This window comes from Molothrus aeneus, chromosome 1 (assembly GCF_037042795.1).
Source record: "Molothrus aeneus isolate 106 chromosome 1, BPBGC_Maene_1.0, whole genome shotgun sequence".
NCBI classification, from domain to species: Eukaryota; Metazoa; Chordata; class Aves; order Passeriformes; family Icteridae; genus Molothrus; species Molothrus aeneus.
Window position 1 is genome coordinate 30,481,471 of NC_089646.1, and position 25,756 is coordinate 30,507,226.

Genomic DNA, 25,756 nt, shown 5'->3' on the forward strand with positions numbered 1-25,756 from the left:
TTTTTTTTCCTCCTCCAAGTAGTCAAGAAACTTGGTGATTTTATCTTGAGGTGATTTTTCTTGAGGTCTTGAAATCTGTGATTCAAAAGTGAATTTGAGTGTTGAAAGAAGAAGCCTACCCAGATGAAACTGATTTGATTGTGCATGAGTACTTTTCACAGTTGTAATCCTACCAAGAAGGGAAACTGAGTCAGTTGATTAGAAGTCCATTATTTTTTATATGGATGTAGCTAGATGAAAAAGTGCACAGATTCAACATTCATTTTACTAAATTTGAAGAGTTACCTGTAGCTTGTTTTAGGTGTAAATTTCAATTTTTTTTTGACTGATAGTGCTATTTATGCCTGGTATTTACAAAGGTGTAAGCTTCCTTGTAATTAAGTGTAGGTACAAAAAATTTTGCATTAAAAAGCATTGCAAGTATATGTATATCCATATATCTGATGGGGACAAAACCACAGATGGTTGATTTTATGTGTGTTGAGTCTTAATTTATTTGCTCAGCCCTCAGACACTGAGCAAGAGTGGACAAGAGCTTGGTCAGAATGTGGGTTGTGTTGAACTTTTTCCCCACTCCTGCACAAGACTTACTTTCCATGAGTGTGGCAGTGGGGTTTTGAAGTTTATTTGTTTAAGAAATTGTTTAAAATATTGTAAAGGTGACTTCCTATTCACCCCTGTTCAGTTTTCCTAATAGTGTCTCCCTCAAGTTGCTTACCACCTGTTTTCCAGCTTTTCCCCATGGCAGTCCAGGTATTTGCAGATCCTTCCCTGTCCGTCCTCCGAACCCTGCCCCTGCAGCTTGTCTGTCATTATTTGCTACACCCATTTATCTCAAAGCTTCTGTTTGTCATTTGTGATATTTCCCTTCACTCATTGGTGTGTCTCGGGACTTGTAGGGGTCAGAGTGACCCCAAGATGCATTAGAAATCTATTTTTCACCCCATGACAAATTTACTATTATTCTACTTAGACTTTCGTGGTTTGCAGATCCTCATGTAAGGTTGGTAATTTTTTCCATGGGTCATAATCAAAGTCACAGGTGTCTTGGCCTCTGTGCCAAGGTCTCTGAGCCCCCTGGCAGGGGTTCAAGCCATTCAGGACAACCAGAGTGATGTCCTGAATTCCAAGAGGTATGCACTCTTCCCTTCCCCTTCCCTACTGGTTTTATGTTTACATATATCCCCTCATACTCTCCTATCTAGCCCTTGATTTGTTGTCAGGCTGTCTCCTCACGGGGGACAGCCCCTCTTTAAAAGTTGCCATTTTTCTGTTTCGCGCCCTTTTGCCTCTGTCTCCCCTGTGAGCTGCGACGCTGTGGCCCCTGTGCCGCTCCCTTCTCGGGGAGGAATAAAGACAGTTGGGAGATGCAAGCAAGGGCTCCTTCCTTCTTTCCTTTGCCTCAATCCATCGACGTGGGTCCACACCTATCGGCTGCTTCTGTCGGTCCGGGACCTGAGCGTGTGGCCGAACCACAACCCTCTGCCTGCCGGCGGCTGAGCCAGGGAGTGGCTGCTCCTGACGAGGGAAAAGGGGATCGGAGCTCACCGGTGACCGGCATCACCCCTTCCTCCTGCAACCGAGGCAAATGGATGTCATTAACTTTTCCCATTATTCTGTCCTACTGCTACTAATAAATGACAATACACACTTGCAGTAGAGGTCAGAATCTTCTCAAAAGTTCTGATTTATGAGTTGAGTTGATCACCCAGGTGCATTAAGAAGTCTCTTGCATTGCTGACAAGTTCCAGTTGGAAAGATGTACTATACTACTACTTTTTTCCAGTGACATTGGTGAAATCACAGAAAACAAATTGAGCATGAAAATAATTTTTCGGTCTTCAACCTGTGATCCAATTTAACTGCCTGATACAGGGAGTCTGTTTGCTTGGTTTGTATTCCACTGCTGAAAATGCCAAAGTATCAATCAAATTTCCATGTATCATTTGGTCTCTGCTGAATCATACTCTTAAAACATGTCAGTTTAGAATTAATCCTTCTCTTGTGAAAACAAGTAAGGCTCTATGGTAAAGAAATCTATTGTCAAAGTACATTCAGTGTACATGTTCTTCAAAGCATCAGCTGCAGTGAAAGGTTTATTTTCTTGTAACACAAGCTTTACAACATTTGTTACTTATCAAACACAGCAAATTTCAACAATTAACGACTTTGTGATAATAGATCTTTAGAACTGGAAAGACAAAATTGAAGCCTAATGTATCTAGAAGCTAGTGTAAAAAAACTTGTCAAATCTTTGATAAATTTCAATGGCAGCAAAAAGTAATTTTTCTTGTGGGTAAGTTTTCATAAAATAATTCAGCTTATATGTTCTTTGCCCATCTATATTCTTTTCCTGAGGAAAATTTGACTGAAGCTTTTTCTTCAATGAGCAGAGAACTACTTGGCTGTTTAGCAACAGAAGCTTAAGGAATCTTGATGTTTATAAAGACAAAAATCATTTTACTGCTAAGCAGATAAACCCACTTTTCTGTCATAGATTTAAATGGAAAATTTTGACTCATCTCAGTTACTTTTAATGCATGAAATAACATTGGACATCAATCATCTCATATAATGAATCACAACTATGAAAAATTTACATGGAGATGTTGCTTCTACTTCCTTCTAGGCTTGTTGACAGCTTCTGTATGCCTTTAAACCTTCTTCTTGTCAATTCTTATTAAGGTGACTTTATGCATTTGTAAAAATTTTAAATATGTTGATCTCCACTCATCATTGTGCTTGGTGCCTGCACTACACCCTGTTTCCCTCTCTGTCCTGTTTGCAAGGTCTTTGCAGGAGGAAATCCTTTAAGTGCTACATAAACACATGATGATGTTCTCACATGGGTTCTCAACGGAAGTAGCTGACTAATTCCTGTCAGTGATTGTCATGATTCCTGGCTTGTGCTTTACCTGTTGTGTAGATGTGTCTGTTTCTTTGTATGCTGGTCCCCTATGAGGGACTCCTGGCCTAAAGTTAAGTTGTTGTGAGTTTGTGTTTTCCGTGTCTTTACTCCTGTGTAATATTTGGTTTTGTGGAAAATCGTCCATCATATACAGGTCAGAATTACAAATAATCTAAATATGCCTGCAGGTTTGAAGTTCTCTACTTTGTTTCTTCAAATATTTGTTTCTCAGATTAATATTTTAAGATGAATAAGTGATAAACTTCAGAAACCATTTAAAAATACTTTTTTTCCTAAAATGATGCCTCATATCATAAGCAACTAAGACTTTGCCAAAATCAGAAATACTTATGTGTATAGAAGAGCGCAATTACTTACCTGTAAATGATGTAACACTTCTACAGCTTTTTGATTATACCTGTGTCACTAAGTAATGCATCTGAGACTGAGTACTCTTTCTTTAGAGGAGAAAATGGTACACATGAGAAGGTCATGTTTGAGACCTGTTTTTTGAAGTCCATAGAAATTTACTAATTCAAGGCCCTTGAGGCATGCTGTTCCATATTTGACATTTCAAAAAAGTTTTGATAACTTTTAGAAGTCAGTTAAATAACAAAGCATTGAATGTCTTATTAAATGTTTTGAATCCTGGATGGGACATCTAGGTTCTAATTTCATGGAAGTAGCAATAGTGGTTCAGAGGAAACCAAAGAGTTTTGCAGCCTGTGTGGAAGGGCTGGAGAGCAGCAGAAGATTATGATGATTCACCTTGAGGTTTGTCTGGATTTATCCAAACCAAGTGTCAAAGCAAAGCCTACAGAGACATACTGTGCTCTAAAAATATGAACTGTTTGCAAATCAGGTGCTCTTGAATATGATTATCCATGCTAATATCTATGTATAAGCATACAATCTAACAAGAATATGGGGTTTTCAAGGGTAGTTTGTTATAACTACATTCTAGCCTTTTTCAAAGCAGTGATGCTATTCCCAAGTGTTTTTGATCACATCAAAATGATTAATCATTGCATACTAAGGAAGATTTCAGTGAGGGAGAGTATGTCCTTTTGTTGTAAATTCAGAAAAAATATATCAAATTTAAACAATGTTACTGAAAGTAAATTTTTGGGGATTCTAAATTAAATTTTTACAATGTCAGAGGAAGTTTATACGTGTAAAATTTAATTATATTTTTTCCTTTTAACTTAACCATCACATACTCTCAAGTTTTCTTTAAGAGCTGGAAAGGAAAGCAAGACTGATTCCTTCGGAGAACCATTGAACTCACAGGCCAAGCCTCTGGAACTGCCTTTGGAGACTTTCCCTTCTAGATAAGCAGTCTCTTCAAGGCTGATAATTCTTATTTGCATGAGAACTGTTCAGTTATTCTAAACTAGTACAATGTTGCAGAAATGCAAAAGTGGTTTTGTGTATGAAGGAAGCTTTGATGTTCTGATAGGCTCTAGTAACAGAGTCCGGCTGTGGTAAATATTCAGGTGCTGTGCAGCTCAGATGAAATTCAAAACTAGTTGTTATAACACCCTTCATGATAGAGTAAAAAAAAGGAATAGGAGGAAATTGTGTTGTTTCCTCTAGCTTTTTATGGATGGCTATATGTCAGTTCCTACACTGTGCAACTAGGTCAGTAACAGCTGAAATACAATTTAGTTTAAGAAAAAAAGAAGGGGGAGCAGTTGAGAGAAAGTTAGTTTTCATCTGGTAGAAAGGCAAACATAAACCAAAGGTGAAGTACTGTGAACTGCATATTATGGACTCAAAGGGTTTCAGAAGTGTTCTGTTCATGGTCTACTTCTTGTTCCTTTGAAAGAACAAGTTTGTAGTTTTAGTGCACTGATGCTAGTTTACCTAAACTCGTGGGAGTTTACCTAAACTCATATTCTAATGTCATGTTTACCTACTTGTTTTTTGTTCTTGTGTACAGCTATTTATTAAAAATGTTTTGTAGCATTTTTTAAAATGATTCCATGTGTATGCAGACATAAACAGTCCACCTTCTCTCCTTCCCTCTACTATAACACATTGTTAATAGTTTTCATGGGTTAAAATTACACTTTATCTCAAGCATTTTTAGAGAAATGGATGTTCTTAGACACACAGCAGGCAGAGATGGGTAAGAGTATACACAGCAGGGTTCTTTTCACATTACTTGAAAGAGTGGGGTTTTTTAATTTCTTTTTTGTTTTAATTACCAGTGACTAAGTTATTGATGATGATTGATAATATACTACTGATGACTGAAGTGTGGCCTCCCTGAGTTATGCACAGTATAGCTCTATAGTGCAGAGCTCACAGTGTTCCTGTAAGTCTGTACTCCAGCTGTCACTTAACTTTGCCTTTGTTCACCGCAGAAGTTCACTTAAATTTTTTCAAAGGCAAATTTTAGAATTTGGAAAGCATTTCTAAATTGAATGCATGAGTTGCCTGATGGTTTCTTACCAGAAGCTGGTATAATTAGTTTTGATAGTGATGAGTAAGAGAGTCAAAATAAAAGAAACTTAGAATTTGTGATTTCCTTCAAAGTAATCTGGACTCTGTAATTTCTTGTTGTGGCTCTCTTTGTCCAGCTTTTTCAGAAGTTTTAAAAGATTCTTTCTTCCAGTTGTATTCATCTGGTGGAAGTTTCTCCACAGTCTTGCATGAGGAGAGAGGACTGTACCCATTTTCATATGACCTACAAGGATTGTTCTTTGTGTGTCTTGTGTGTTCTTCAGTGCCCTGTGGCAGAATGGCTGAGGCTGGAAAGTGTCTCTAGAGATTTTTCTAATTCACTCAGATGAACAAAGGAAAGTCAGCTACAGTAGACTGGCCAAGGCCATTTTCTTTTGGGTTTTTAATATATCTCCAAGAATGGGGACGACATCTGGACAACCTGTTCCAATTAAAAAGGGTTTCGTTTCTCTCCTTATGTGCTTCAGTGAACTCTGAATTTTATGTTTGGTTTTTCCCTATAAGAAGTTTTTATTATCAGTACTGACTGAAATCTGGCATAATTAAAAAAAAAACAAAATGTGTACCTAAATAGACCTGTCTCATATTTTCCTTTCCTGCTATGAAAGCATCATATAGGCCAGTCCCTCACCTGCTGTGGTATTTGCTACTGCCTGGTTGTACTTGATACAGGCCAAATCTTGTGTATCAGCTCTACTTTGGGAAGGCACATCTGGATGTGCACTCTTTATAACTCAGAGAAGGGACTGGCATGGAAGACGAAGGCAGGACAACTTAAGCTGCAACAGACGTATTTCTGCAGTATTTCTGTGGTGAACTAGTTCCAAATCCTGATTGAGGCTGAAAGAAAAAAGGTTATTTGGCTCTTTTTTTTTAAGCTATATTGTATTTCTAACTGATTTCACTGGGAAACAGAGCAGAAACTTGTGCCAATTTGTTGTATCTGGCATAGCAAAAGTCCTGCCAGCAGCTTAGTAGCACATTATTTAATCCTGTTGATTGAGGCCTTGGATTCGTTTTTGGTGGAAGACATCATCTCATCTTGCTTTTTAGAAAACTTATTTGCTTCATCTCTGTAGTAGGCAGTGAATGTAAAAGAGGCTGTTGAAATAGCTGTATGGCTTTATTGCTTGCTTTAAAGAGTTTCAGGAAGGAGGATTTGTTTTACTGGATGGAAGTTTGAGGCTCTAACAACTGTGTGAGCCATGTGCTCACAGCATGTGTGAGGTCTAACACTGCTTAATATTGCATATGAGTAATTGCTAAAACATAGTGATTTGACTTATTGGTTGAAATAAATATTTGAATGTTAGATGTATAGTTGAGAAATCTTTACAGATTCTGTAAGATGTACTTTTCTGTTAGGCACATAAAAAATTACTTTGTTGGGGAAATATGAAGAGTATGAAATTCCAGTACTTGCTGCTGGAGTAGTTCTTTAATACATTACCTTCAAAGGTATGTACTGCAAAATTCTTACAGACTTAAAAAGTCTTTGAGTAGATACCTAATTAAGAATAAGATGCCTGAATTCCTCATGGTAAAATACTTAATCCTGCACTGAGCTCTGGATTCTGAATGCTTTGCTGTGAAACCACTGAATTCCCACTGAAAGCAGTTCTATACCCCAATGTCTATTGGACGGGGCTTTGGTCTTTTTACTGCAAGTAAATCTGCACTGTGTTTGCATATGAAGATCACTGCATAATTGCATGTGCTGCTAATGTCCTGGTCTTGCTTTAGCTTCCACTTATTGTACATTTTAAAACCAGTTATAACAGCCATTTGCTTTTAGAACTGAGGTCTTTAAGTACTTTGCCTTGGAATTCACACCTTTCCTTAACACCTTACCACCTTTTCCATATGCCAGTCTGCTTCCTAATCAAATTTAGAAGTTTGATACGAGGCTAGAAGGGTTTGATTTGGCATTCTGGGTTTGGCTTACATGGGTGCAAATCACTTCAGTAAAAGTTCATTGTGATTTGTCTTCCAGTGATTATGTTGTAGTGGATTTATTATTATTTTTTCTAAGATCTATAGCTTGATGTCTTTTTAATGCAATTTTCTTTAGATACTGTAAGAATACCTATCAACAATTTTCTTCTTGAAAATATCTTTCGAAATGAAAGATGTATTTTTTTAAGCATCATGCTGTTCATATTCTAGAGAGAACAAGTATTATTCTTTTGTTTTTTGTTTTATTTTTAAGATTTCATATTTCTTTTAATTGACCTTTTTGCTGAACTGTTCATTGGACAACAGAATTTGTACTAGTTCTTACAGCTGTTTTACATGTTTGGTTTTTAACACATGAGTTGTTAAGTGTGAGAAGTGAATATTTCTTTCTTCTGACACTTGAGCACTTCTGACACTTGAGCACTTGACTTAATGGCCTCCAGCATTTTAATCTCAATTCCAAAACCAATTTTGTTTCTAAGTAACTGAAAGCTATTTTGAAACAATATATGCAGCAGAGAAACAACTAAGTGTATTATTAAGGGTACTGACCTGTCATGTTCAGAATTTAATGAAGCATATAATTCTATATTTTTATTCACAAAATCTTTCATAATGATTTTCTATACCCTTTTGCAAATAGAGGTATTTTAGGTAAAAAATCCTCCTGGAAGAGAAAGATCTGGAAGATACCTCCAGGATGTAGTTAAGAAAACTCTGCATTCATTTCAGAAGTTCTCATGAAAAATTCATCTTGGGCATGGGGAAAATAGAAGTACACATATATTTTTCATCTCAATTCTGTTAATTTGTATTCATTGCATCCTATCTCAGGAACTCAATTCCCAGAAGAATTCTGAAGTATAGGCACAAGATAGAAAAAATGTAGTCAGTGAATATAGTCTTGGGACAGCATAGTGAGAGATGACAGTTTAAAGGCATAGTGTTAACTTGAAAAGCTTATTTGTGTTAGAAAATACTGTACCTACAATGTAGTCATGAGAAACATACAGTTTGTGGTGGCTGGTGGGCAGGAAAACCTACATTCCATCTTGCACTCTTCTTTTGTAGGCATTTCAAAGGTGCATCAGTTGTTGAAGCATATGAGCTGTTGAATTTCCTTTGAAGAAAAAGGGGAAGGTTTATGGTTCCTGGATGAGCAAATACAAGTTGCTAATGTGTAGCATCACCTCCAGTGATATGCATGAAGGTAGAAATTAATATGCTGTATATTATGCTGTAGACTAGAATTCCAGCTGATAATGAGTAAAGGATGAATTATTTTTCAGTTAAAATGTAGTAAAACAAACCAAAATCAAACCCTTAGAATATTAGTGTTGAAATGTTAAAGTGTAGTGCCTTAGGAAGCGCACTTAGTCTGTCCTAAATCCTGAAGCCCCTTGCTGTACCTGAGCTTAGTATCTTCAGGGTCTGACCTATCAGGAATTGTGGGCTGTTTTTTGTGGGTTGAGATGGAGCATGAATTCATCTCCCAATGAGCAAACACTCCCTCATGAAATTTTAAAGCACAATAGCCTAAGCTGTGTTTTTTTAATTTTCAGAGCTATCATTAAAAAATATGTAGCACTGTAGTTCATGCTGTCTAATTTGCACTATGACATTCCTTCAGAAAAAGAAAAGACATGAAGAAATGTCAGCTTATCAGTAAAAGTATATTTGAATGAGAATGTCTGTTGTGAATATAATTCTGTACATGGTGATACGAAATTTTTCGTGTTCTAAATGGGAGCTTTGAAATGTGAGCCTTGTATCATATTTACAAGGAGTTGTTAAAACTGAACCTGAACAACAACATTCAGCTTAGTGAAAGCTTTGCATTTACATGACATATATGGAAATAGAGTATCAGGAAGGATGCCAATTGTCACCTCATTAAATAAGACTACCAGTACAGTTGAATTTACAAAATTCCTTAACAGAAATCTTTTTGTGGGAATCCCAGCAGAACACTTTCTTATACTGGAATTATTCTCACTAGCTTTAACTGCATTGAATATTCAATGCTGATGCTGTCTTTGGTGATCCTGGAAAGGAAAAAATCATGTAATAACAAGAGTATCTCCAGACCTGTGGAGGAGGGACCTAGTCCACACCGCTCTTCTAGACTAGTTTAGCTATAGCAAGTTGCCCAAAGACTGTGTACAATCTCCAAGGATGGGAACCCAAACTTACTGGGAAGCCTATTTCTTAGGTGTTTGGCCTCAAAAACAGGGAAAAGTACCTTCTAATGTTTAAATGGAATTGCCCATATTTCAGTATGCGTACATTGCCTCTTCTTCTGTCTCTGGGGGTCACTGAGAACAGTCTTGGTCTGTCTTTGCTGCTTTTTACCTAGCTACTCTGCAATAAAGCACCTCCTTTTCCTCTGATCTTGGGGCTTTTTCTGTTTCTCCCTTTGCTCCCTGCCACCCACCCCAGCCTTGGCACACACATTCAGTAGATCCAATTTCTCTAGCCCCTTGAAGTCCTTCTGAATGACAGCAGAACCATCTGCTCTGTCAACCACTCCTTCCAATTCTGAATTGTCTGTGGAATTGCTGAGGTTATGCTCTGTACCATGAGCCAGGTCCTTAATGAAAAGCAAGACTGGCACCAGTGTTGACCCCTGGGGGCTCCATTGAAGGCACTGGCCTCCAGCTGGACTTTGGCCTGCAGATCACAACCCTTAGAGCTTGGCAGCACAGTCTGTTTTCAGCCACCTTGCTATCCACTTTCCTGTCTTTCACAGTTTGTGAGGGTGTTCTGGGGAACAGTGCTGAAAGCTTTTCTTTATTCAAGATAAACAACATTCTCAGCTCTCCTCCCATCTATTTTCTAACTTTTTAATTGTAGAAAACCATCATGTGGGCCAAGCATGATTTTTCGTCATGAATAAAGGCTGCCTATTTACCACCACCTTTGCGCCCTTCATATGCTTGGAAATTGTTTCCGGGATTATTTGGCCCATCACCTTCCAGAACATTGAGTAGAGGTGGACTGGCCTTTGGTTCTCTGCATTCTCCTTGTCCTTCCTGAAGACAGGAGAGATATTTGCTTTCTTACAATCTATTTGAACCTGCCTTTCAAAGCTGTTCTGGGAGTGGCTTTGCAGTGATGCTGTCTGGGTCCCTGAGGACTTGTGGGAGCATCCATCCCCTCAGGTCACATGAATCATGTATGGCCAGCTTGTTTAAATCTTCCCTTACCTAATTCTTCTCCAAGGGTAAATGTTCCTTGCTCCAGAAGAGCAAGGAAGAACTAGGAAGTAGCTTGTTTCTAGTTTCACCACAGCAGGTATCCAAAACCCAAGACAGGGTTGGTGGGAGCACTGTTTTGGGTACAGATTGTCACTCAGATGGAATATTTGCACTGACAGAACATGCCAGTTGTATCTATTGATCTCTCTGTCTCACACACACAACTATCCCAATTACTAGACATTATCTTTATTGAGTGAAAAAAAAAGTAAAGACTTTTTTTTGTGAGGAGAAAGCTTACCCATTTGTGAGTGCAGTTGGAACTGACAATGTGTTCTCTGATCTCATATGAGCTTCAAATGTTTGCTTAGATGGGAGGTCTACAAAAGCAAACTTACACAAAATTATAGTTTCATTTATGGGGATTATAAGTGAATTTCAAGTATTAGAATATTGTCAAATCCTAATGCCCAGAATGTTCCTAATTCTCAAAAAAACTAGGTTTACCTTAAATGTATGCTGAAAATTCACTCAAGTAAAGCCCACAGTCATGCATCAATATCCATTTTCTATTTTCTGAGAGAAACCACATCATCCCAGCTGCATCTGGATACTGGATGAATGTATGTTGGATTCACTGGAAAATATTTTTTCATGATCTGCGTAGCTGCTAAGATAATAATGAGATCAGTGAAATTAAATAGAAACTTAGAACTCTTGAATTGTGTATTGGTTGTACTTTTATTGATAAATCTTGCAGCTATATGCCTGCTGCAGTGGATCCTTACTTATCCAAAGTAAGGATCTGCCCAAATACTCTTTTGGATAGGGCTTCACGGTAGAGTCTGTTCATTTTATAGTGGTTCCATCTGATATTTGAATTATTTTGCTGCATGAGGCAAGCAAAGGAAAGTAGGATTTTCATAAAGTATAATGAATTTTGGTTTTACAGGTGCTGCCTGCTGGAGTGCTGGTAGTGTCCAAATATCATGCTTATTTGAGCAGTTTATGTCCAGCTTGCTTTAAGGGGCATAAAAGCAGAAGTTAGTTACCTAAATGTGTGATTTTCCTTTCTTGAATGATAATGATGCTAAACTTAAATGATTATACTTGGTTAAAATGTAATTTACTATCTTGAATTTGGCTGAGCTCAGCTTGAAACTAAATGTGCAGTTGGTAGTTTAAAAAAAGTGACAAAAGCTGCTAAAATATTCAGCACTAAGAATATCTTTGACTACTTAGATACTTCAGGAGCAGTGGTTGAATAGAATAGTCACAGTCGTAATGCACTACAACCTTCTCTCTCATTATGCTGTTTATATCATGCTTGAATGAAAATATATTTTAGTTCCCTGAAAGCTTCTCTATAGCTTTAAACTTTTAGTGGATGGAAGTATTAGAGGAACATTTTTGCCTCTGCTTCTGTATTGAACTGAGAATGCCACAGGACTGTGAAAGGGTTTCAGTCAAATTTCAAAACCCTCCTTGCCCTCCTCTTGAGCAGCCCATGCCATTAGCAGCTCTCTTTGTGGTGTCAGAGATGTCATTAGCTTGTCATGGGAGATCCCTTCAGCTGTGCTAATTATTTCAACAAGCTCTATTCACGAGCTGTTCAAACACTGGAGCTTTAGGAAGTAGTAGCTATTCCTCAAAGACTTTTGAATGCAGATCGGTTTCTGCACATTCATGTTTCGATGCTGACTGCAGTAAAACCGAGAATTGGCTACTTCTTATATATAAGGATGCAGTCCAGATATTTGTGGAAGGACACAGTTCATCCTTTACTTTCTGGTGATCCTATATGACTGTATATGGGTTGTAATGCAAATTTCTAGTTGATCTACTCTGAAGCTTTAGGATTTCTGAATTTTAGTCTTGTTTTCAGTGGTCATCAATGCTTGAATTTGGAGCAAAAAAGTACGCTTTGGGGTGAGAAATTTCGTGTTCTTCTGTTTAAGTGTGTTTGACATAATTATATTATCTTAAAAATATTTTATTGTCAACAAATACTCAAAGGTGTTTTTTCCTTCTTTATTTTACTCAGATTCACCTCACTTCCAGAAGAATCTCAAAATTTGGACAACTTCTGCCACAGTTTACTTTACACTTTAACAAGATACCATTCCATTAAGAACAATGAGCTCCACAACACCAGGTCAGTTTGTTTACATTTATACCTCACTTCTGCATAAAACTGTGCCTTCTTAGGAAATATATAATCCTTTGTGTTGATGAAGTGAGTTTGGCAAATGACTGATATGCAATGCTTCTTATAAAAGAGGACAATGGCAGAATAGGCAGAAAAGGCAATTTTGGGGGTACCTTATCATGGCTGAATTTCAAAGCCAGGATAATCCATTTAAAATATTTTTTTTTGTTTTTCTTAAGAAACTGATTAGTCATGATCTGACATGAATAGGCATTCTGTAACATTTTAGTTCTTAATATATGTAATTAGGCATTAATTCATTTTCTGCCTTTGCACAGATGCTTCTTTTAAAGAAAGGCTTCAAATGGTATCCTGTTATTTTTCTGTTTAGCTCCAAAGTAATTTTTACCCATGATAGGCATTCTTTGCAGTGCTTCCTCCTTTAAATATGTGTAATTAACAATGGTCTCTGAACTTACTTTATCCAATGCCTGCAAAATGAGTCACTGAACTGCAGGTTCACTTGATAGAAAGCAAACTATCAGTAGCTGTTTAAACTTCCACGAAAACAGAATGCTGCATATGGAACATGCCTTGACTTCAGTTCTTTTGAGGAGTGAGAGTCCCCAATTCAAATCTCTGCAACGTCCCATATGGTTCACACTTTGTTCACCCACACTTGAAGTATCTATTCCTAGCACTGTTGGTAAAATAACCCTTTACAGGTGGCTTATTTTATGACTGCTTTGGTTTGCGCGAACAGCCTATAAAAGCATCAGGGAAAACACTGTAATACTTTGTGAGCTGTATTTATCTGTATATACCCAATTGCATAGAAATTTAATTCAGTGAGCATTTTTTGAGAATTGTTGATTGTAGTATTAAAAACTGGCAACAGCTTTTATATCAAATGGAGTCAAATATAGCTCAGTTTCACACTTGGCCTCTTTCTCTTACAGTGCAGTTTGGTGCATGCAGTGAATTATCCATACAGAGCACAACAGGGCATTCAGCAGAAAGGCACATATTTATCTTATCACAGTGGTGCTTAATAGGAAATAATCTTGTGCTTCCCTAAACATAGAGTTCAAATGCTAAGATACTCCAGCTGATTTGGTATCTTTCTAATGTTTCTTCTTTTGTGTTAAGTACAGGCTGTGGAAAGAGCCAAATATTAAATTGGCTCTCACAAAAAGAAAGTAAAATTTCCACTATTCTTATTGTCATGAAGTAAGACGATAAATAACGTGAATGCATATTTGTCTGTTTCTGTAGGCTACATTTAATGCAAGAAAGGGAAACATTCAGTATAATCAGATTATTTGTAAAGGTATTTAGATACTTCAGGAACATCACTTTTGGTAGGAGTTAGGTACCTAAATACCTTCAAATCTACTCCTTAGTGTCCCCCATCATTAGAGTTTGCCTCTGAAAACGGAGTTGCTTCACCAACCATTTCAATGTACCTCTGTGGCATGTACAGAAATGCAGTATTGAAGTGCAGTGTCAGCCTTGGGACCCTCATTTTTCTTTCCTTCAGTGAAACAGCAGTGAAGCACGATTTATTTTTACTTTAGTCTAGCATCCTGCTTAAAGTTAATGCCATGAACTGGAAGAGGATGAGCATCTCCATGTGGCATCTCTTCTGTCCCCCAGCAGAGTGAGGCTGAGATGTGCTTTGTGCAGTGCTTTGTCACCTTTTGGAAGACACTGAAATTTCTGGTTCTGGTGCAGTCCCAGTAAGAGTGGTAGGAGAAGCCTGCCATTTCTCTGAGCAGCTAATATTTGATTGGAATTTCTTAAAAGATAAACATTGCTAAATTTTCTTATTGCATCCATAGTAACTGAGTTCCTTTTTCCAGTCCTCCTCAAGGGTGCATATTTTTTCATACATGGCAAATGTCTTTGTCCCATTGCACTTGTTATTGCTACTTTTCCTTTCTCATGGAGTCTGTTTTCATGAAGGTTAACCTTATGAGATGAAGAGATGGAAGGGCAGTTCCATCCAACTTTAAGGGTCCCTTCCAACCGCAACTATTTTATGACTTTGTGATTCCTATGATTCAGCTTCCAACTTAGGTCTAAAATATGTATCAGGTTGTAATTGCTCCACCTGTAAGATGCTCCAGTAGTTGCAGGTGTCCCTAGTATTCCAAAAGAAAAATTAATGAATTGCCAGCTTCTTCCTGTGATGGTGAGCCTGTGGTAGGCAGTTCATGTATTTATTTATGGCTTGTAATTTAAATGGCAAAAGCCTGACTGTTCAGTAGTGTTAGAGTTGGGGGTTTTGCGCTTTTTCTTTTTAATTCCTGATAGTCTTGAATTTCTTCAGGGAATAAGTTGCTATATTATGTTACACCCTGTGGTTAGGGCAGTTTGAAATAATTTTTAAGCAGGACACTTTAAGCACATACAGTATACAGACAGTATTTATGACCTTTTTTTCTATGGTGTAACACCAGGATGCTATCTCATTTGAATACCAATCTGTGTGTCTTGTACATAAGAGCTGTGAAAATCTTCATACTATATGTTAAATGTTGATATTTCGGGTCATGGTTGTAAGTTACAACAAAATGGTGAATGTAATTTTTTTTTTACAATATATCTAGCCTGCATATATATGGCTTGTGTATGTACATTCATACATGCTGTTTACACAGAAGATAAATATATTTAAAAAAAAAAAGAAAAAGCAGGAGGCAAACTGGTAAAGCAGTACTACTCTGCAGATGAATGGTATAGGCCAGCCCACTTCATGGATGGCTTGTTCTGTCAATGAAAAATTCTGAAATGCTGTAGAAAGGATTGTGTGCACTGTGTTAAATTTCTGTGGTTTTATGATGAGATGTGCTAAGTGGAAAAAGAACATATTTTTTTAGAATTGCTTTCCCGTCAAACCTAAATTGTCTAAAAGCCCATTGAAAGACCTTATGTGGAACAAGCAAAAATGATGCATGTTTTATTCAACCATTATCTGAGGAACCTCTTTGGATTGAGTTTGTCTGTAGAATCAATTCACATGGGTATTTCCTTTTATCACATGATGCAATGAATGTGGAGCCTCCAGCATAGCAACATCTACTTGCAACAGCTCTGTAGCCTATTAAATTGATCCCAGCTCTTTGAACCTTCAGGGACCAGGCTCTTGCTAATCTGTAAGGCTGTTAGGTGAATACTGAATCTCAACAGGGAAATGCTTGATAGCCTGTTATGAATGGTAAGATCATTAAGGAAATGTTTACATTCTGTAGCCATTGCATGTTCTGAACTGATTACTGTGCATAAAAAAGTGCTGGTCAGAAAAAGAAAATATTTTTTTCACAGAATCACAGAATTAGGGTTGGAAGGGACATCTGGAGATAACCATTCAAATCCCTCTGCCAAGGCAGAGTCATGTAGTTAGGGTAGAGAGACAAGTGATATTAATACAAGGCACTAATAAATTATGAAGAAGAAAATACCTGAAAGTCTTGATCTTTATGGGAGTTTTTCAGATGCTGCAACTATTCTTAAAATAGTAGTGTTTGGTATCACAGTTTCCTGATGGAAAACCACACATCCAGTTTATCCAGTTTCTTGCTTTTAATATTTCAGACAGGTGAAATGCTGTTGTGGAAAGCTGGTCAGAGAGCTTTTTACTGTCTCTGGTTTCCAGCACCATTTCAGCATGTCTGCTGCTGAAGATAACAAGTTCAAAAGGTGTCTGGGTTACTTACATGCACCCAGGTGAAATCAGCTCTTTTATCTATCTGTAGTTACTGAACTGAAATCCAAATGTGGTATATAATATTTTGGAAATCGCTGTCCAAACTTCTTTCTGCTCTTCAACAACATTATGTATTTTTCCAGGTCTTTGGAGTCTTCTAAGAGCTGCTATAGTCAACAGAAAGTGATATTTCTTAATAAACTGAGTGGCAGAGAAAAAAGCCGTATGCTAAATTCTGCCAGCTCCTACTTTTGAATCACTTTTCTGTCATCTTGTTTCTGAATTTCTTTGATAGGCATTTGTTTGTTCCTCATGAGAAATAGCTTGTTTTTCCTCACTGTAAAGCTGACTCCCCCTGTTTTCTCATTCTGCTTTTCTCTGCATTTTTATAAATAATTTTCCTCATATTGGTAAAGACTAAATATAGAAAAAGTTCCAAAATGCAATTTTCACTACTGTTTTAAAAGGAAAATGCATTGAATGTTTATAGTGCAGTCCCATAACCATATCCTCACCAGCAGTAGATGCTGTGAACAGATGAATATTTTGATGAATGTGTCTTATTTTAAAATTTAAATTTTGATGATGTGTCTTATTTTAAAATGTATTTTGTCAGCTTTTTAGTAAAAAGATGTGAGAGAATTTTGAGTCCGAAACAAAGAAGTAAATTAAATGCTAAAACCTCTTCTTCACACCTAGGTCTGTTTTGGAGGTGTTTAAGTTCCATTGAAGTCAAGTGCATGGATCTTTTTCAGATTTCTGACTATAGACTGAAGGAATCAAATACATTTCTTCCTTGGGATGACTTTGTGATGAATTTTCTTAGATTAAAAAAGAACTGTGTCACAGGCTGGATTAGATATATATGGAGAATTCAATGAATATGGCCCAATAAGATCCAGGATTAATAGATGCGTTATCTATATCTATCTGTCTATGTATGATAGAGTACTGCAGCTCTTTAAAATCTCAAAAAGGGAAGAAAAAATCTACAAGCTCAGCCTTAATATAATGTGTGTAAAAGAAGGATTCTTGCCTCACAGCACTCTCTGCTCTTCTTAACTTTGAATGCAAAGCATGACTGAGATGTGCAGCTCAGATTTTGACCTCTTGAATCTCCTTACAGAACTCCAAAATAGCTTCAGTCTGACATAAATCTTAAGTTTGCCCTTATAAAATGTAAAAGATGTTCCTGTTTGGAGACACTCTCTGTATTTTTCTCATAATAATTTAAGCCTGGCATCTTTATCTAGGTATTTTTAGGTAAAATCCCAACATGCTTGAATGAGAAATTTAGATTCAAATTGTGTTCTGCCACTGGAGATTTAATGTACAAGACTACCAAATAATGAATAAAATTTCTGTGCATGTATTAGATAAGAAAGCATCATCTTGTTCACTTGCCGTAATTAAAGTTTGTAAATACATGGAGCTACTTACTATACTTTTTTTCTTCCTCCTATAAGTAATTTGCACCATTTACAATGAAAATTGATAATTAAAGCATTAAAGTGTCATGGTTCTACTCTTACATGTGCTTTCATACTTGCACATGTTCATGAAGCTTTATTACTTCGTATGCTAATTCTTCAGAATTTAGGTCAATAAATAATGACAATGACTAGACAGTGGGTTGTGGGGTCAGTTACACTTTCAGCAGATTCAGGTTAACTGAAGAAAACAAATCTGAAGGGTATTTTTGGTATAACTTTGTGGAACTTTAAGATGATATATACATACAAACTTTAACCTGTACATGCATAAAAGATTGCTATCTCTTCAAACAGGTACTGTGCTTGACAATTACAACTATATTGCTGTTTTCTTTCAGGAGTCAGTTGTTAATGTTGGCTGCTGAATGTTTTGATTTTTTTCCCTGGGAGTTTGTCTTTCAAAATAACTATTTTTGTTCCATGTAGCCAAAGCACAGGTCTGACTTTTTGATCATTAGCACCTTAAAAGATAAATTAGTTTTTTGGAAATAAATCTTGAAAGGATTATAAAGCTTGTAAAGATTCTTGAAAGTGGCTTTTTTAAAATTGGAGGTGAAAACTTTCTCATTTTAAGTATGTAATTTATCCTCAGTGCTCGCTTAGAACATGCACCTCTAGAAAGAGCCATCAAATTTATTGTCTAGTGGCAAAACACAGAATTCCACTGTCCCTTTTGCTTATTAGTAGTTCATTAATCCAAGGTGGCACAGTTATACTTTGATTGGAGTCTAGTGAACTTTAAATAGGTAAATGTATATGTTTATGTTTTCAGTGACCTTAGAAAAGCAAATCAGAAGATTGCATTCTCTGTGGGGAGTGAATATATGCTGTGTTATAACAGTGTTGATAATTAACCATTGAAATATGCTGGAAGATAGCGGAGAGGCTGATTCCTCATGTGGCTCATCATTGCAAACTATGAATCCCAACAGCCACCTAGAAGTTGCTTTGATTGTCACTAAGTGTATGACAAAATTTTCATGTGTTGTTACTGAATAGAAGTCTGCCACCACTCTAAGGGAGTTTGGAAAGCCTCCAAACTCAGAAGTTTGGATTCCCATCTCACAGGAAATATTTAACCAACTCTGCTTTTATTACTTTTCTGTCTGTAATCCTGAAGTCGTTGTGCTTGCTGGAGGCTTACACGTTGGGAGCATCCTGTGCTGCCTCATGAAAGCTTGCCTTCGCTTGAAGCAAACTCTTTAGCATAACCTCTAAAGGTTCCATCCTTTCCTAAGTGTAGGAATTTCCTTTCGGAACAAAAATTGTGCGTAATTCTAAATCAAGTCAGAATCTGAACGTCAGCTAAAGAAATGTCCCTTCCCCATCTCATTTCAGCACTTGACGTGTGTCTTCCTGTGCTCTAATTTCATATGGTCCAAGGCCTAGATTTTTATAGTATTGGAGGAAGGAGGGGCTCACTGCCCTCTCTGAATTTCCTATCTAGGCAGCTAGACTGTCACATATACAGAGAATTCCTTGGACTGTACCAAGTATAAGAAATCCTAATTCCTTAGTGGGTGAGACCAGTCCTAGATAATTGCATCTACTTTTGTTGTTCCTTTTTTTTTCCTGACTTTTTTCTTTTTTTTTTTTCTTTTTTTATTTTTACTTCTCTCCCTGTCCCCAGCATCTGAATTCCATTCTTAGTCTTGTTATACCAAATAATCTTTCTGGTCTTCTACAGATGATATTTGCTTTAATGTACTAACATGTTGTTTAAGGAGGGTGGCATTGGGAGGGAAAGTTCAGGGTTGTGTTGTGTTTTCAAGATCAATATAGCTCAAAGACTATAAATAAAAAGTTTTGCTTCTCCAGGTGGTTCATTGCAGTACTCTGTTTGGCAGATCAGTTGGTTTTCCTAATTCTTGTCTGTGTCAATTCTCACATTTCTGTGTCGCGAATTGCTGTTGCAACAACAGATCTTTTTAGAATGTCATTATTAGCAGGGTTCTTTATATCTGAAAGCACAAGCAGTGTGGAAGATGTTCATGCTTCCTGCTTTGCTGCAAACACAATTTACATCCTGAGTGGTTTGGCTCATCAGATAACTCTTTCACTTCAATTACTAAGTGACGTGGTGTCAAGACTCATTGCTGTGTGTTTGTTTGTTTATTTGTTTTTGTGGGGAGAGAAGACAGGACAGTGTCACCTCCAGGACAGGAGAGCCAGTGGAGCTGCATGGCCCAAAGAGCCACCAGGGGAAGGTTACATTTTGGGAAGTCTTTTTCAGTGGCCAGAATAAGCTACTCTAGTGACTGGCTGCTCGTTGTTCTCGCTCTTCTCATGGACTGCTCAGCTGTGCCAGGTATACTTATTTGTGTGGCCACAGGATGAGATGGATTCAGGAACTAATCTTGTACCTCTAAACAAAAGTAAGGGTTGTTTTTAGCCTGGATTTGTTCCTCAGTGTGGTTTACTACATAGCCACACAATGGTCCTGGCAAAGTTAGGAAGGAAGAGGGAAGAGAAAAAGTACATTTAACTCATGTCCTACATTGGAAAGAAAGGAGCACGATTCATCCTTGAACAAGAGAAGCATGGTCAGCCTCCATAACTGTGGGACTGCTTAACCATAGGTAAAGCTGGAGAGAAATACTAAAGACTTTTCATTTTACTGGTCGTTTCTCATTTATGGATTTTAAGAATTTCCTGTTCTGTCCATGCAGACTTTGGAGGCTCAGTGAACATTTTTATAACTGAATGAAATGACCAACCAAGTCCCATCATCAGTCACATTATACAGCATACCACTTTCAAAGTGATAGTTCAGCATCTGGCTGCCAGGCATTCTTTCATATTCATCAACACATATGCAATGCAAAGCAGTTAGGAATTTCACATTATGTGAAATGTGCTTTGTTAAAAGATCATAGATTTAATACTTACTTGTATGAATTCATAACATCTACAATTTGGTAAGGCTATGTTTCTAAAATGTTGCATAATACAGAAAGTTAGATTAAACTCCATGAATAAAAAAGTTTTTCATTCTTCATGTATTAGGCTAGCTGTATGAATACTGGTTATATTGAATACCCTAAAAAAGGCATGTTTGCCAACTTTTAATGTTTTCACACCCTTGCACCACCTCCTAATTTTGTCTCTGGCAGATGTGTTTCTGCAGAATAAGTGTTTCTGCAGTGATAATTATTACACTTAAAACAGGTAATTTGCAGATTTGGTAACTCACAAAAAGCAAGACTATTTTGTTGCACATTAATTTTGAAGCTGGTAACAATTTCAAAACTTCATTACAAAATCAAAAATGTTAGAGTGTATGGAATATCTTAATCTAGAAATAAGGCACTGCTTTGTAGCAGTTAGCAAATTAATGTCTAAAGGGAGCCCAAGGTATGATTTCAATTGGGGAGGGGTGTGTCTCATACTTTACTTCAGATAATGATGTGCACATTGTGGGTGGAGCCAAGCCCTGCTAGACCAATGAAACTCATGGTTTGAACCTGCCTCAGAGTTTGCTTTTTTTCTTAAATTATCATCTCTAAGAAGACAAGATGATTCTCAGTTTTAAAGACTAATACCACAGTGAGTTCCACAGTCCCCCTTGGTGACCTCTTTCTGTGTGTGATTTAGAAAAATATTTAATATATATTATAGATTTATATTTCTACTAGTTTAAATCTATTTCTGTTTAGTATTGTAGTTTAGATCTGCAAGATTTGTAAACTCTGAGAATTTCTTTTGAAAGTTTAATGAGGCCTGACACAAATGATGTGGTTTTGGACTGCTATCCTCTGCAGAGGAGGATTTTGATGTCATGCAATGCCTAAATTTTTGTTTGTTTTGTTTGTTCTTTTAATAATGACAAAGCTGGGCAGCTGTCAGAGGTCCTGAGGTAATACCTAATTTTTGTGATGACTGTAGTTGGGCTGTGGTGTGGGATGTTGATGTCAACCTCAATGTCAACCTCTGTTCCAGCAGGGAGTCTCCTTCAGGTGCTGACCTCTGGCAGGAAATTCTGACTGAAAGGAAGGCAACTTGAGATGGTTTGACAAAACTCCCATTAGTTAAACATAAGATATTTTGAGTTCAAAATTTCTGGTTTAACATTTTGGCAGTTTCTGCCAAAGTGAAGCACTGAGCTATTTTAGGATCCCTGAATTCCTGCCCAAAGTTCCCTTTGTTATCAATTGTAGTTAACAGCTGACCTGAAGACAAGAGGACTAGTGACCTCTGCCATGCTATTTTATCCTCTAACTTGTTCAATGTTCTTCTCCTAGGATATCATTAGTTGTTCTTTCCAGTCTTCTCTTAACTAAATTGTAATAATTTGTTACTTTAACCTTCTTTTCATAGATAACAATTTTAAATCTCTTCATGTTCTTTCTCTTGGATCTTTAAGGTGCTACCTGGAAGTGAAAGTTTCTCTTCCATAAAATTAAAATTATGCAAAATGATACTTATTGTTTATTAATCTCCCATTGCTTTGTAACCCTCAATTTGCAGAGATAGTCATTCTTGATTGTCTGGATTATGGAATAATAAGGGTTTTGTACCCCTCAATGCTTGACTGCAGGATATTGCCTTTATATGAGTAATGGACATGACAATTCCTTGCACATGGCTTCCTCTGTGTACTGCTCTTTAAGGCTGCATGTGTGTTTTGCAAGACTGCAGATTTTTCAGAATTCAATGTTGATGTCATTCATTTACACAAGCTTCATGTTGTCTATATTATTGATTTTCCTGTGTTGGGAAATGGAAAATTTTCTGGGCGAGAAATTCACGGTGGATTACTGATCTGGGGCATGGTAGAGCAAAAAAAAGGTTTTCTGTAGGTATAGACAACGAGGTGTTGTGTATGCTCTGTGTTGTGTGACTCACATCACTTGTATTAAAAAAGCATCTACTCTGTACTTTGAAAGAGCAGTATTTTGAGGCAGTAGCCCACAATAAAGGCCAGTGCACAATACACAAACTTTAGGCTTCATGAAGAAAGCAGACATCAGATATCTTTCACAGCACCCCCTAAGGTGCTTGCAGCTGTTTCTCTAGCCTTGAAGTATATCTGTAGTGACTTAAAGTGAATACAGCTCATTTAGATATCCCCAACTCAGCTTTCAGTAGTTGCTGTGGGTGCAAAGAGCACTCTTTTATATTGCTCAAAAGCTGCCTCAGATCCTGATGAATATCTTTTTTTGTCTATTGAAGCATTCAGCAGTTGCCCTAGACGATTTTTTTGTGGACAAATTCATGAGTACGTGTTAGCTAAGTCAGGAAAATCCTGAAATAGCTACTGAGTACTTTGTCTTTTCTGTTCAGCTATTTTTAAAGAGTAGAAGAAAAGGAACTCAAAACACAATGCTTCTACATAAAATACTGCATCATCTTTCCCATGTGTTATTTCTGTGACTTCATAAATGTTTTAGCTTTTCAGTCTGGTATATTAGAACATGCCTTTTGCACCATGTTTACATTGGATACTACTTGCCTTTCCTCACAAAACATACAAGAAAGCTTGTTCCTTTGTGCACTCCTTAAGTCATTACCATCCAAGGAATCTGTGCTAGATGAAAAATGTTTTGATTTCAAATAGCTGATAAGGAGTGCCTATAGACTTGTGGAGGCACCATTCATTTCTCTGGCAGGGAGACTGAAGTGCAGTGACTGTCCTTGGGATGCAGACACCCAAAAATATATTGGAATTTAATAAATCAGTATTATCCTTTATAAATCCTTTCAGTAAGAAACTCCCCAGCCAGGAAACCGAAAAATTAGGCAAACCCAGCACTGGTATGCAGAGGATTTGGAAGAAGGACAGTGACACAGGGTCTTGAAAGCAGCATGGAGAAGGGAAAGTGAGATAGAGTGAAGATGTTAAGAGCCATGGAGGTGGGAAGCACTGGGCTTAGATTAACAGAATCTAAGAACAAGAATGTAAGAAAAAGGTATACAGAGAAGACATATGCAGAAACCTAAGAATATATGAGAATAAGTGTGTCTAAAGTGTCGGTGAGGAAAAGAAATTTTTTGAAAGAACTTCCCTCCCTTCCTCTTGGCCCTAGTCCTCAGTGTCACAAGGGAACTGGGACTAGCTTCAGTAGTGCTCTACATGCCTAGATGCTGAAATGGAGATTTGTTTCAAAGTTGACTAAGATTTTACAGCTAGTCAGTACTTTATGGTGCTGAAAGCATTCCCACTGATAGGTTCCTAAGGTGTTTAGCTGGCACTAGTTTCAAAGTTGGTTATATTAGTAATGTAGCACAGTGGGTATGGACTGGAAGAACAAATTCCTTTAATTGCATGCTAAAAGGAAATCTGGATTACTTTTGCTGTACTTTGTATTTTCTTACCTCTGGGAAGTGTTTCTGGAAGAAGTAAAAACCTTTTACATTTGGGATTAATAGTCCTTTTGGTATAACTGCTCAGAACCAGCTCTGGGCACATACACTCTGGGAGCAGAGTGCCAGCAGGTCCCTTTGACAGCTCACACTGGCTGGTGCAGCTGCCTGCTTTGGTGGGGAAGAGTAAAGGATCAGAGGTGGAGGATATCACATGTACACAGTGGTCTATGCAATACAGTAAGTTCACCCAAAATGGAATTAATAGTATAAAACTGAGCATGAATTGGCTTTAGATTGGCTGTATTTTGACTTCATTATACCAGTTTATTTGTCTTAGTCGCCCTTCACTCCCCAGTTGTGATGTGGCAATTCAGTTATACCATGGAATGAAAAAAAAAAGAGACCTTAAAAAAATCACAACATATTCTACCTTTAACCTTTCTGGTGCATGTGTTTAACATCCTTTTGAGAGGCATGTTTTAATGGTACAAGAATTATCTGATATTTTCCTGGCAAAAATCAGGTATAAACTCTGTGTGCATGTGTGTCTATCTATAAAAACCAGAAATATGATAATGCTTCCTGGACTTGAAGCATCCACTGTTCTGACGTTTTCAGGGCTTTAGCAGCAGATTTCAGGAATTTTGAATTGTACATTGATAATTATTCCACATTTAAAAAAAAAAAAAAAAAGAGACATTTTTCTGGTCAGGGGTTGGGTACGCCACCCAATGTTACTTGAGAAGTAAATCATCCTGTTATCCATCACTGTCTTCTTCCTGCCATTCCAGCTGTCCAGAGGTACTTTCTGCAGTCCTGCAGAGGCAGGAGGTGCACAAGGTCTCTTTAGTTAGAACACATGTTTTATTTAACCATCCATCTATGTTGAGCAGTGACTGTGCCACAAGAATTGCACAAAGATTTTAACTGTAGGCGGTTGTTCATTTATTAATGTAAACACCATGTGCCTTGGATGTGCGAGCACTAAAAATAAAGTTGCAGAGTTAAAAATAGATCTCTGGGAGTACTGAGATGCTGCTTAATCAGAACCAGCTGCAAGCTGTCTAGAAAATGTAAGTTATATGGAGCCAGATGGCTTTTGCCCTTTTTGCTTTAGACAGCATGTAATTTGGGTAACTGCAGCTACAGTAATGTATTTTCCTAGTCAAACTGTTTGATAAACATATTTGTTTCGAAGAGACACTTCCAATTACAGAGCCAGTAAAATGTTAATTTATTTTAATATTTCTCCATGTGGGTAAGCCAAAGGAAGGTTACATAATGACAAACTCAAAGGCATGCACAATTACTTCTCACAGCTGTATTCAGCAGGAGCTGGATTATGACTATGCATCTTTGTACAGGAAAGCTCTTATTCTGGGAACAATCCCACTGAAAGCAAGGGAAGAAGGATATAAATTAAATTAATAGCAAAGTGATCAGTGGGAGTTGTGTGAAGTCAGTTTGCAGGAGTAAGACATTACACAAAGTACAGGAAGTGTGTCAGAATGATTTCTGGCAAGTGCACATCAAACAACAGCCCGTATTATTTCAGGAAGGCTTTCTTGC

The 25,756-nt window shown here is 37.3% G+C and overlaps 1 protein-coding gene across 1 annotated transcript in view; it reads left to right on the plus strand.

Annotated features, from left to right (window-relative positions):
* Positions 1–25,756, plus strand: part of HDAC9 (histone deacetylase 9) — a 457,531-nt gene that overhangs the window by 21,986 nt on the left and 409,789 nt on the right. The window contains exon 2 of the mRNA XM_066554161.1: positions 12,575–12,685. Coding sequence (XP_066410258.1) covers positions 12,667–12,685 — 19 coding nt within the window. The 5' untranslated portion in view covers positions 12,575–12,666. The remainder of the gene's footprint in view (positions 1–12,574; positions 12,686–25,756) is intronic.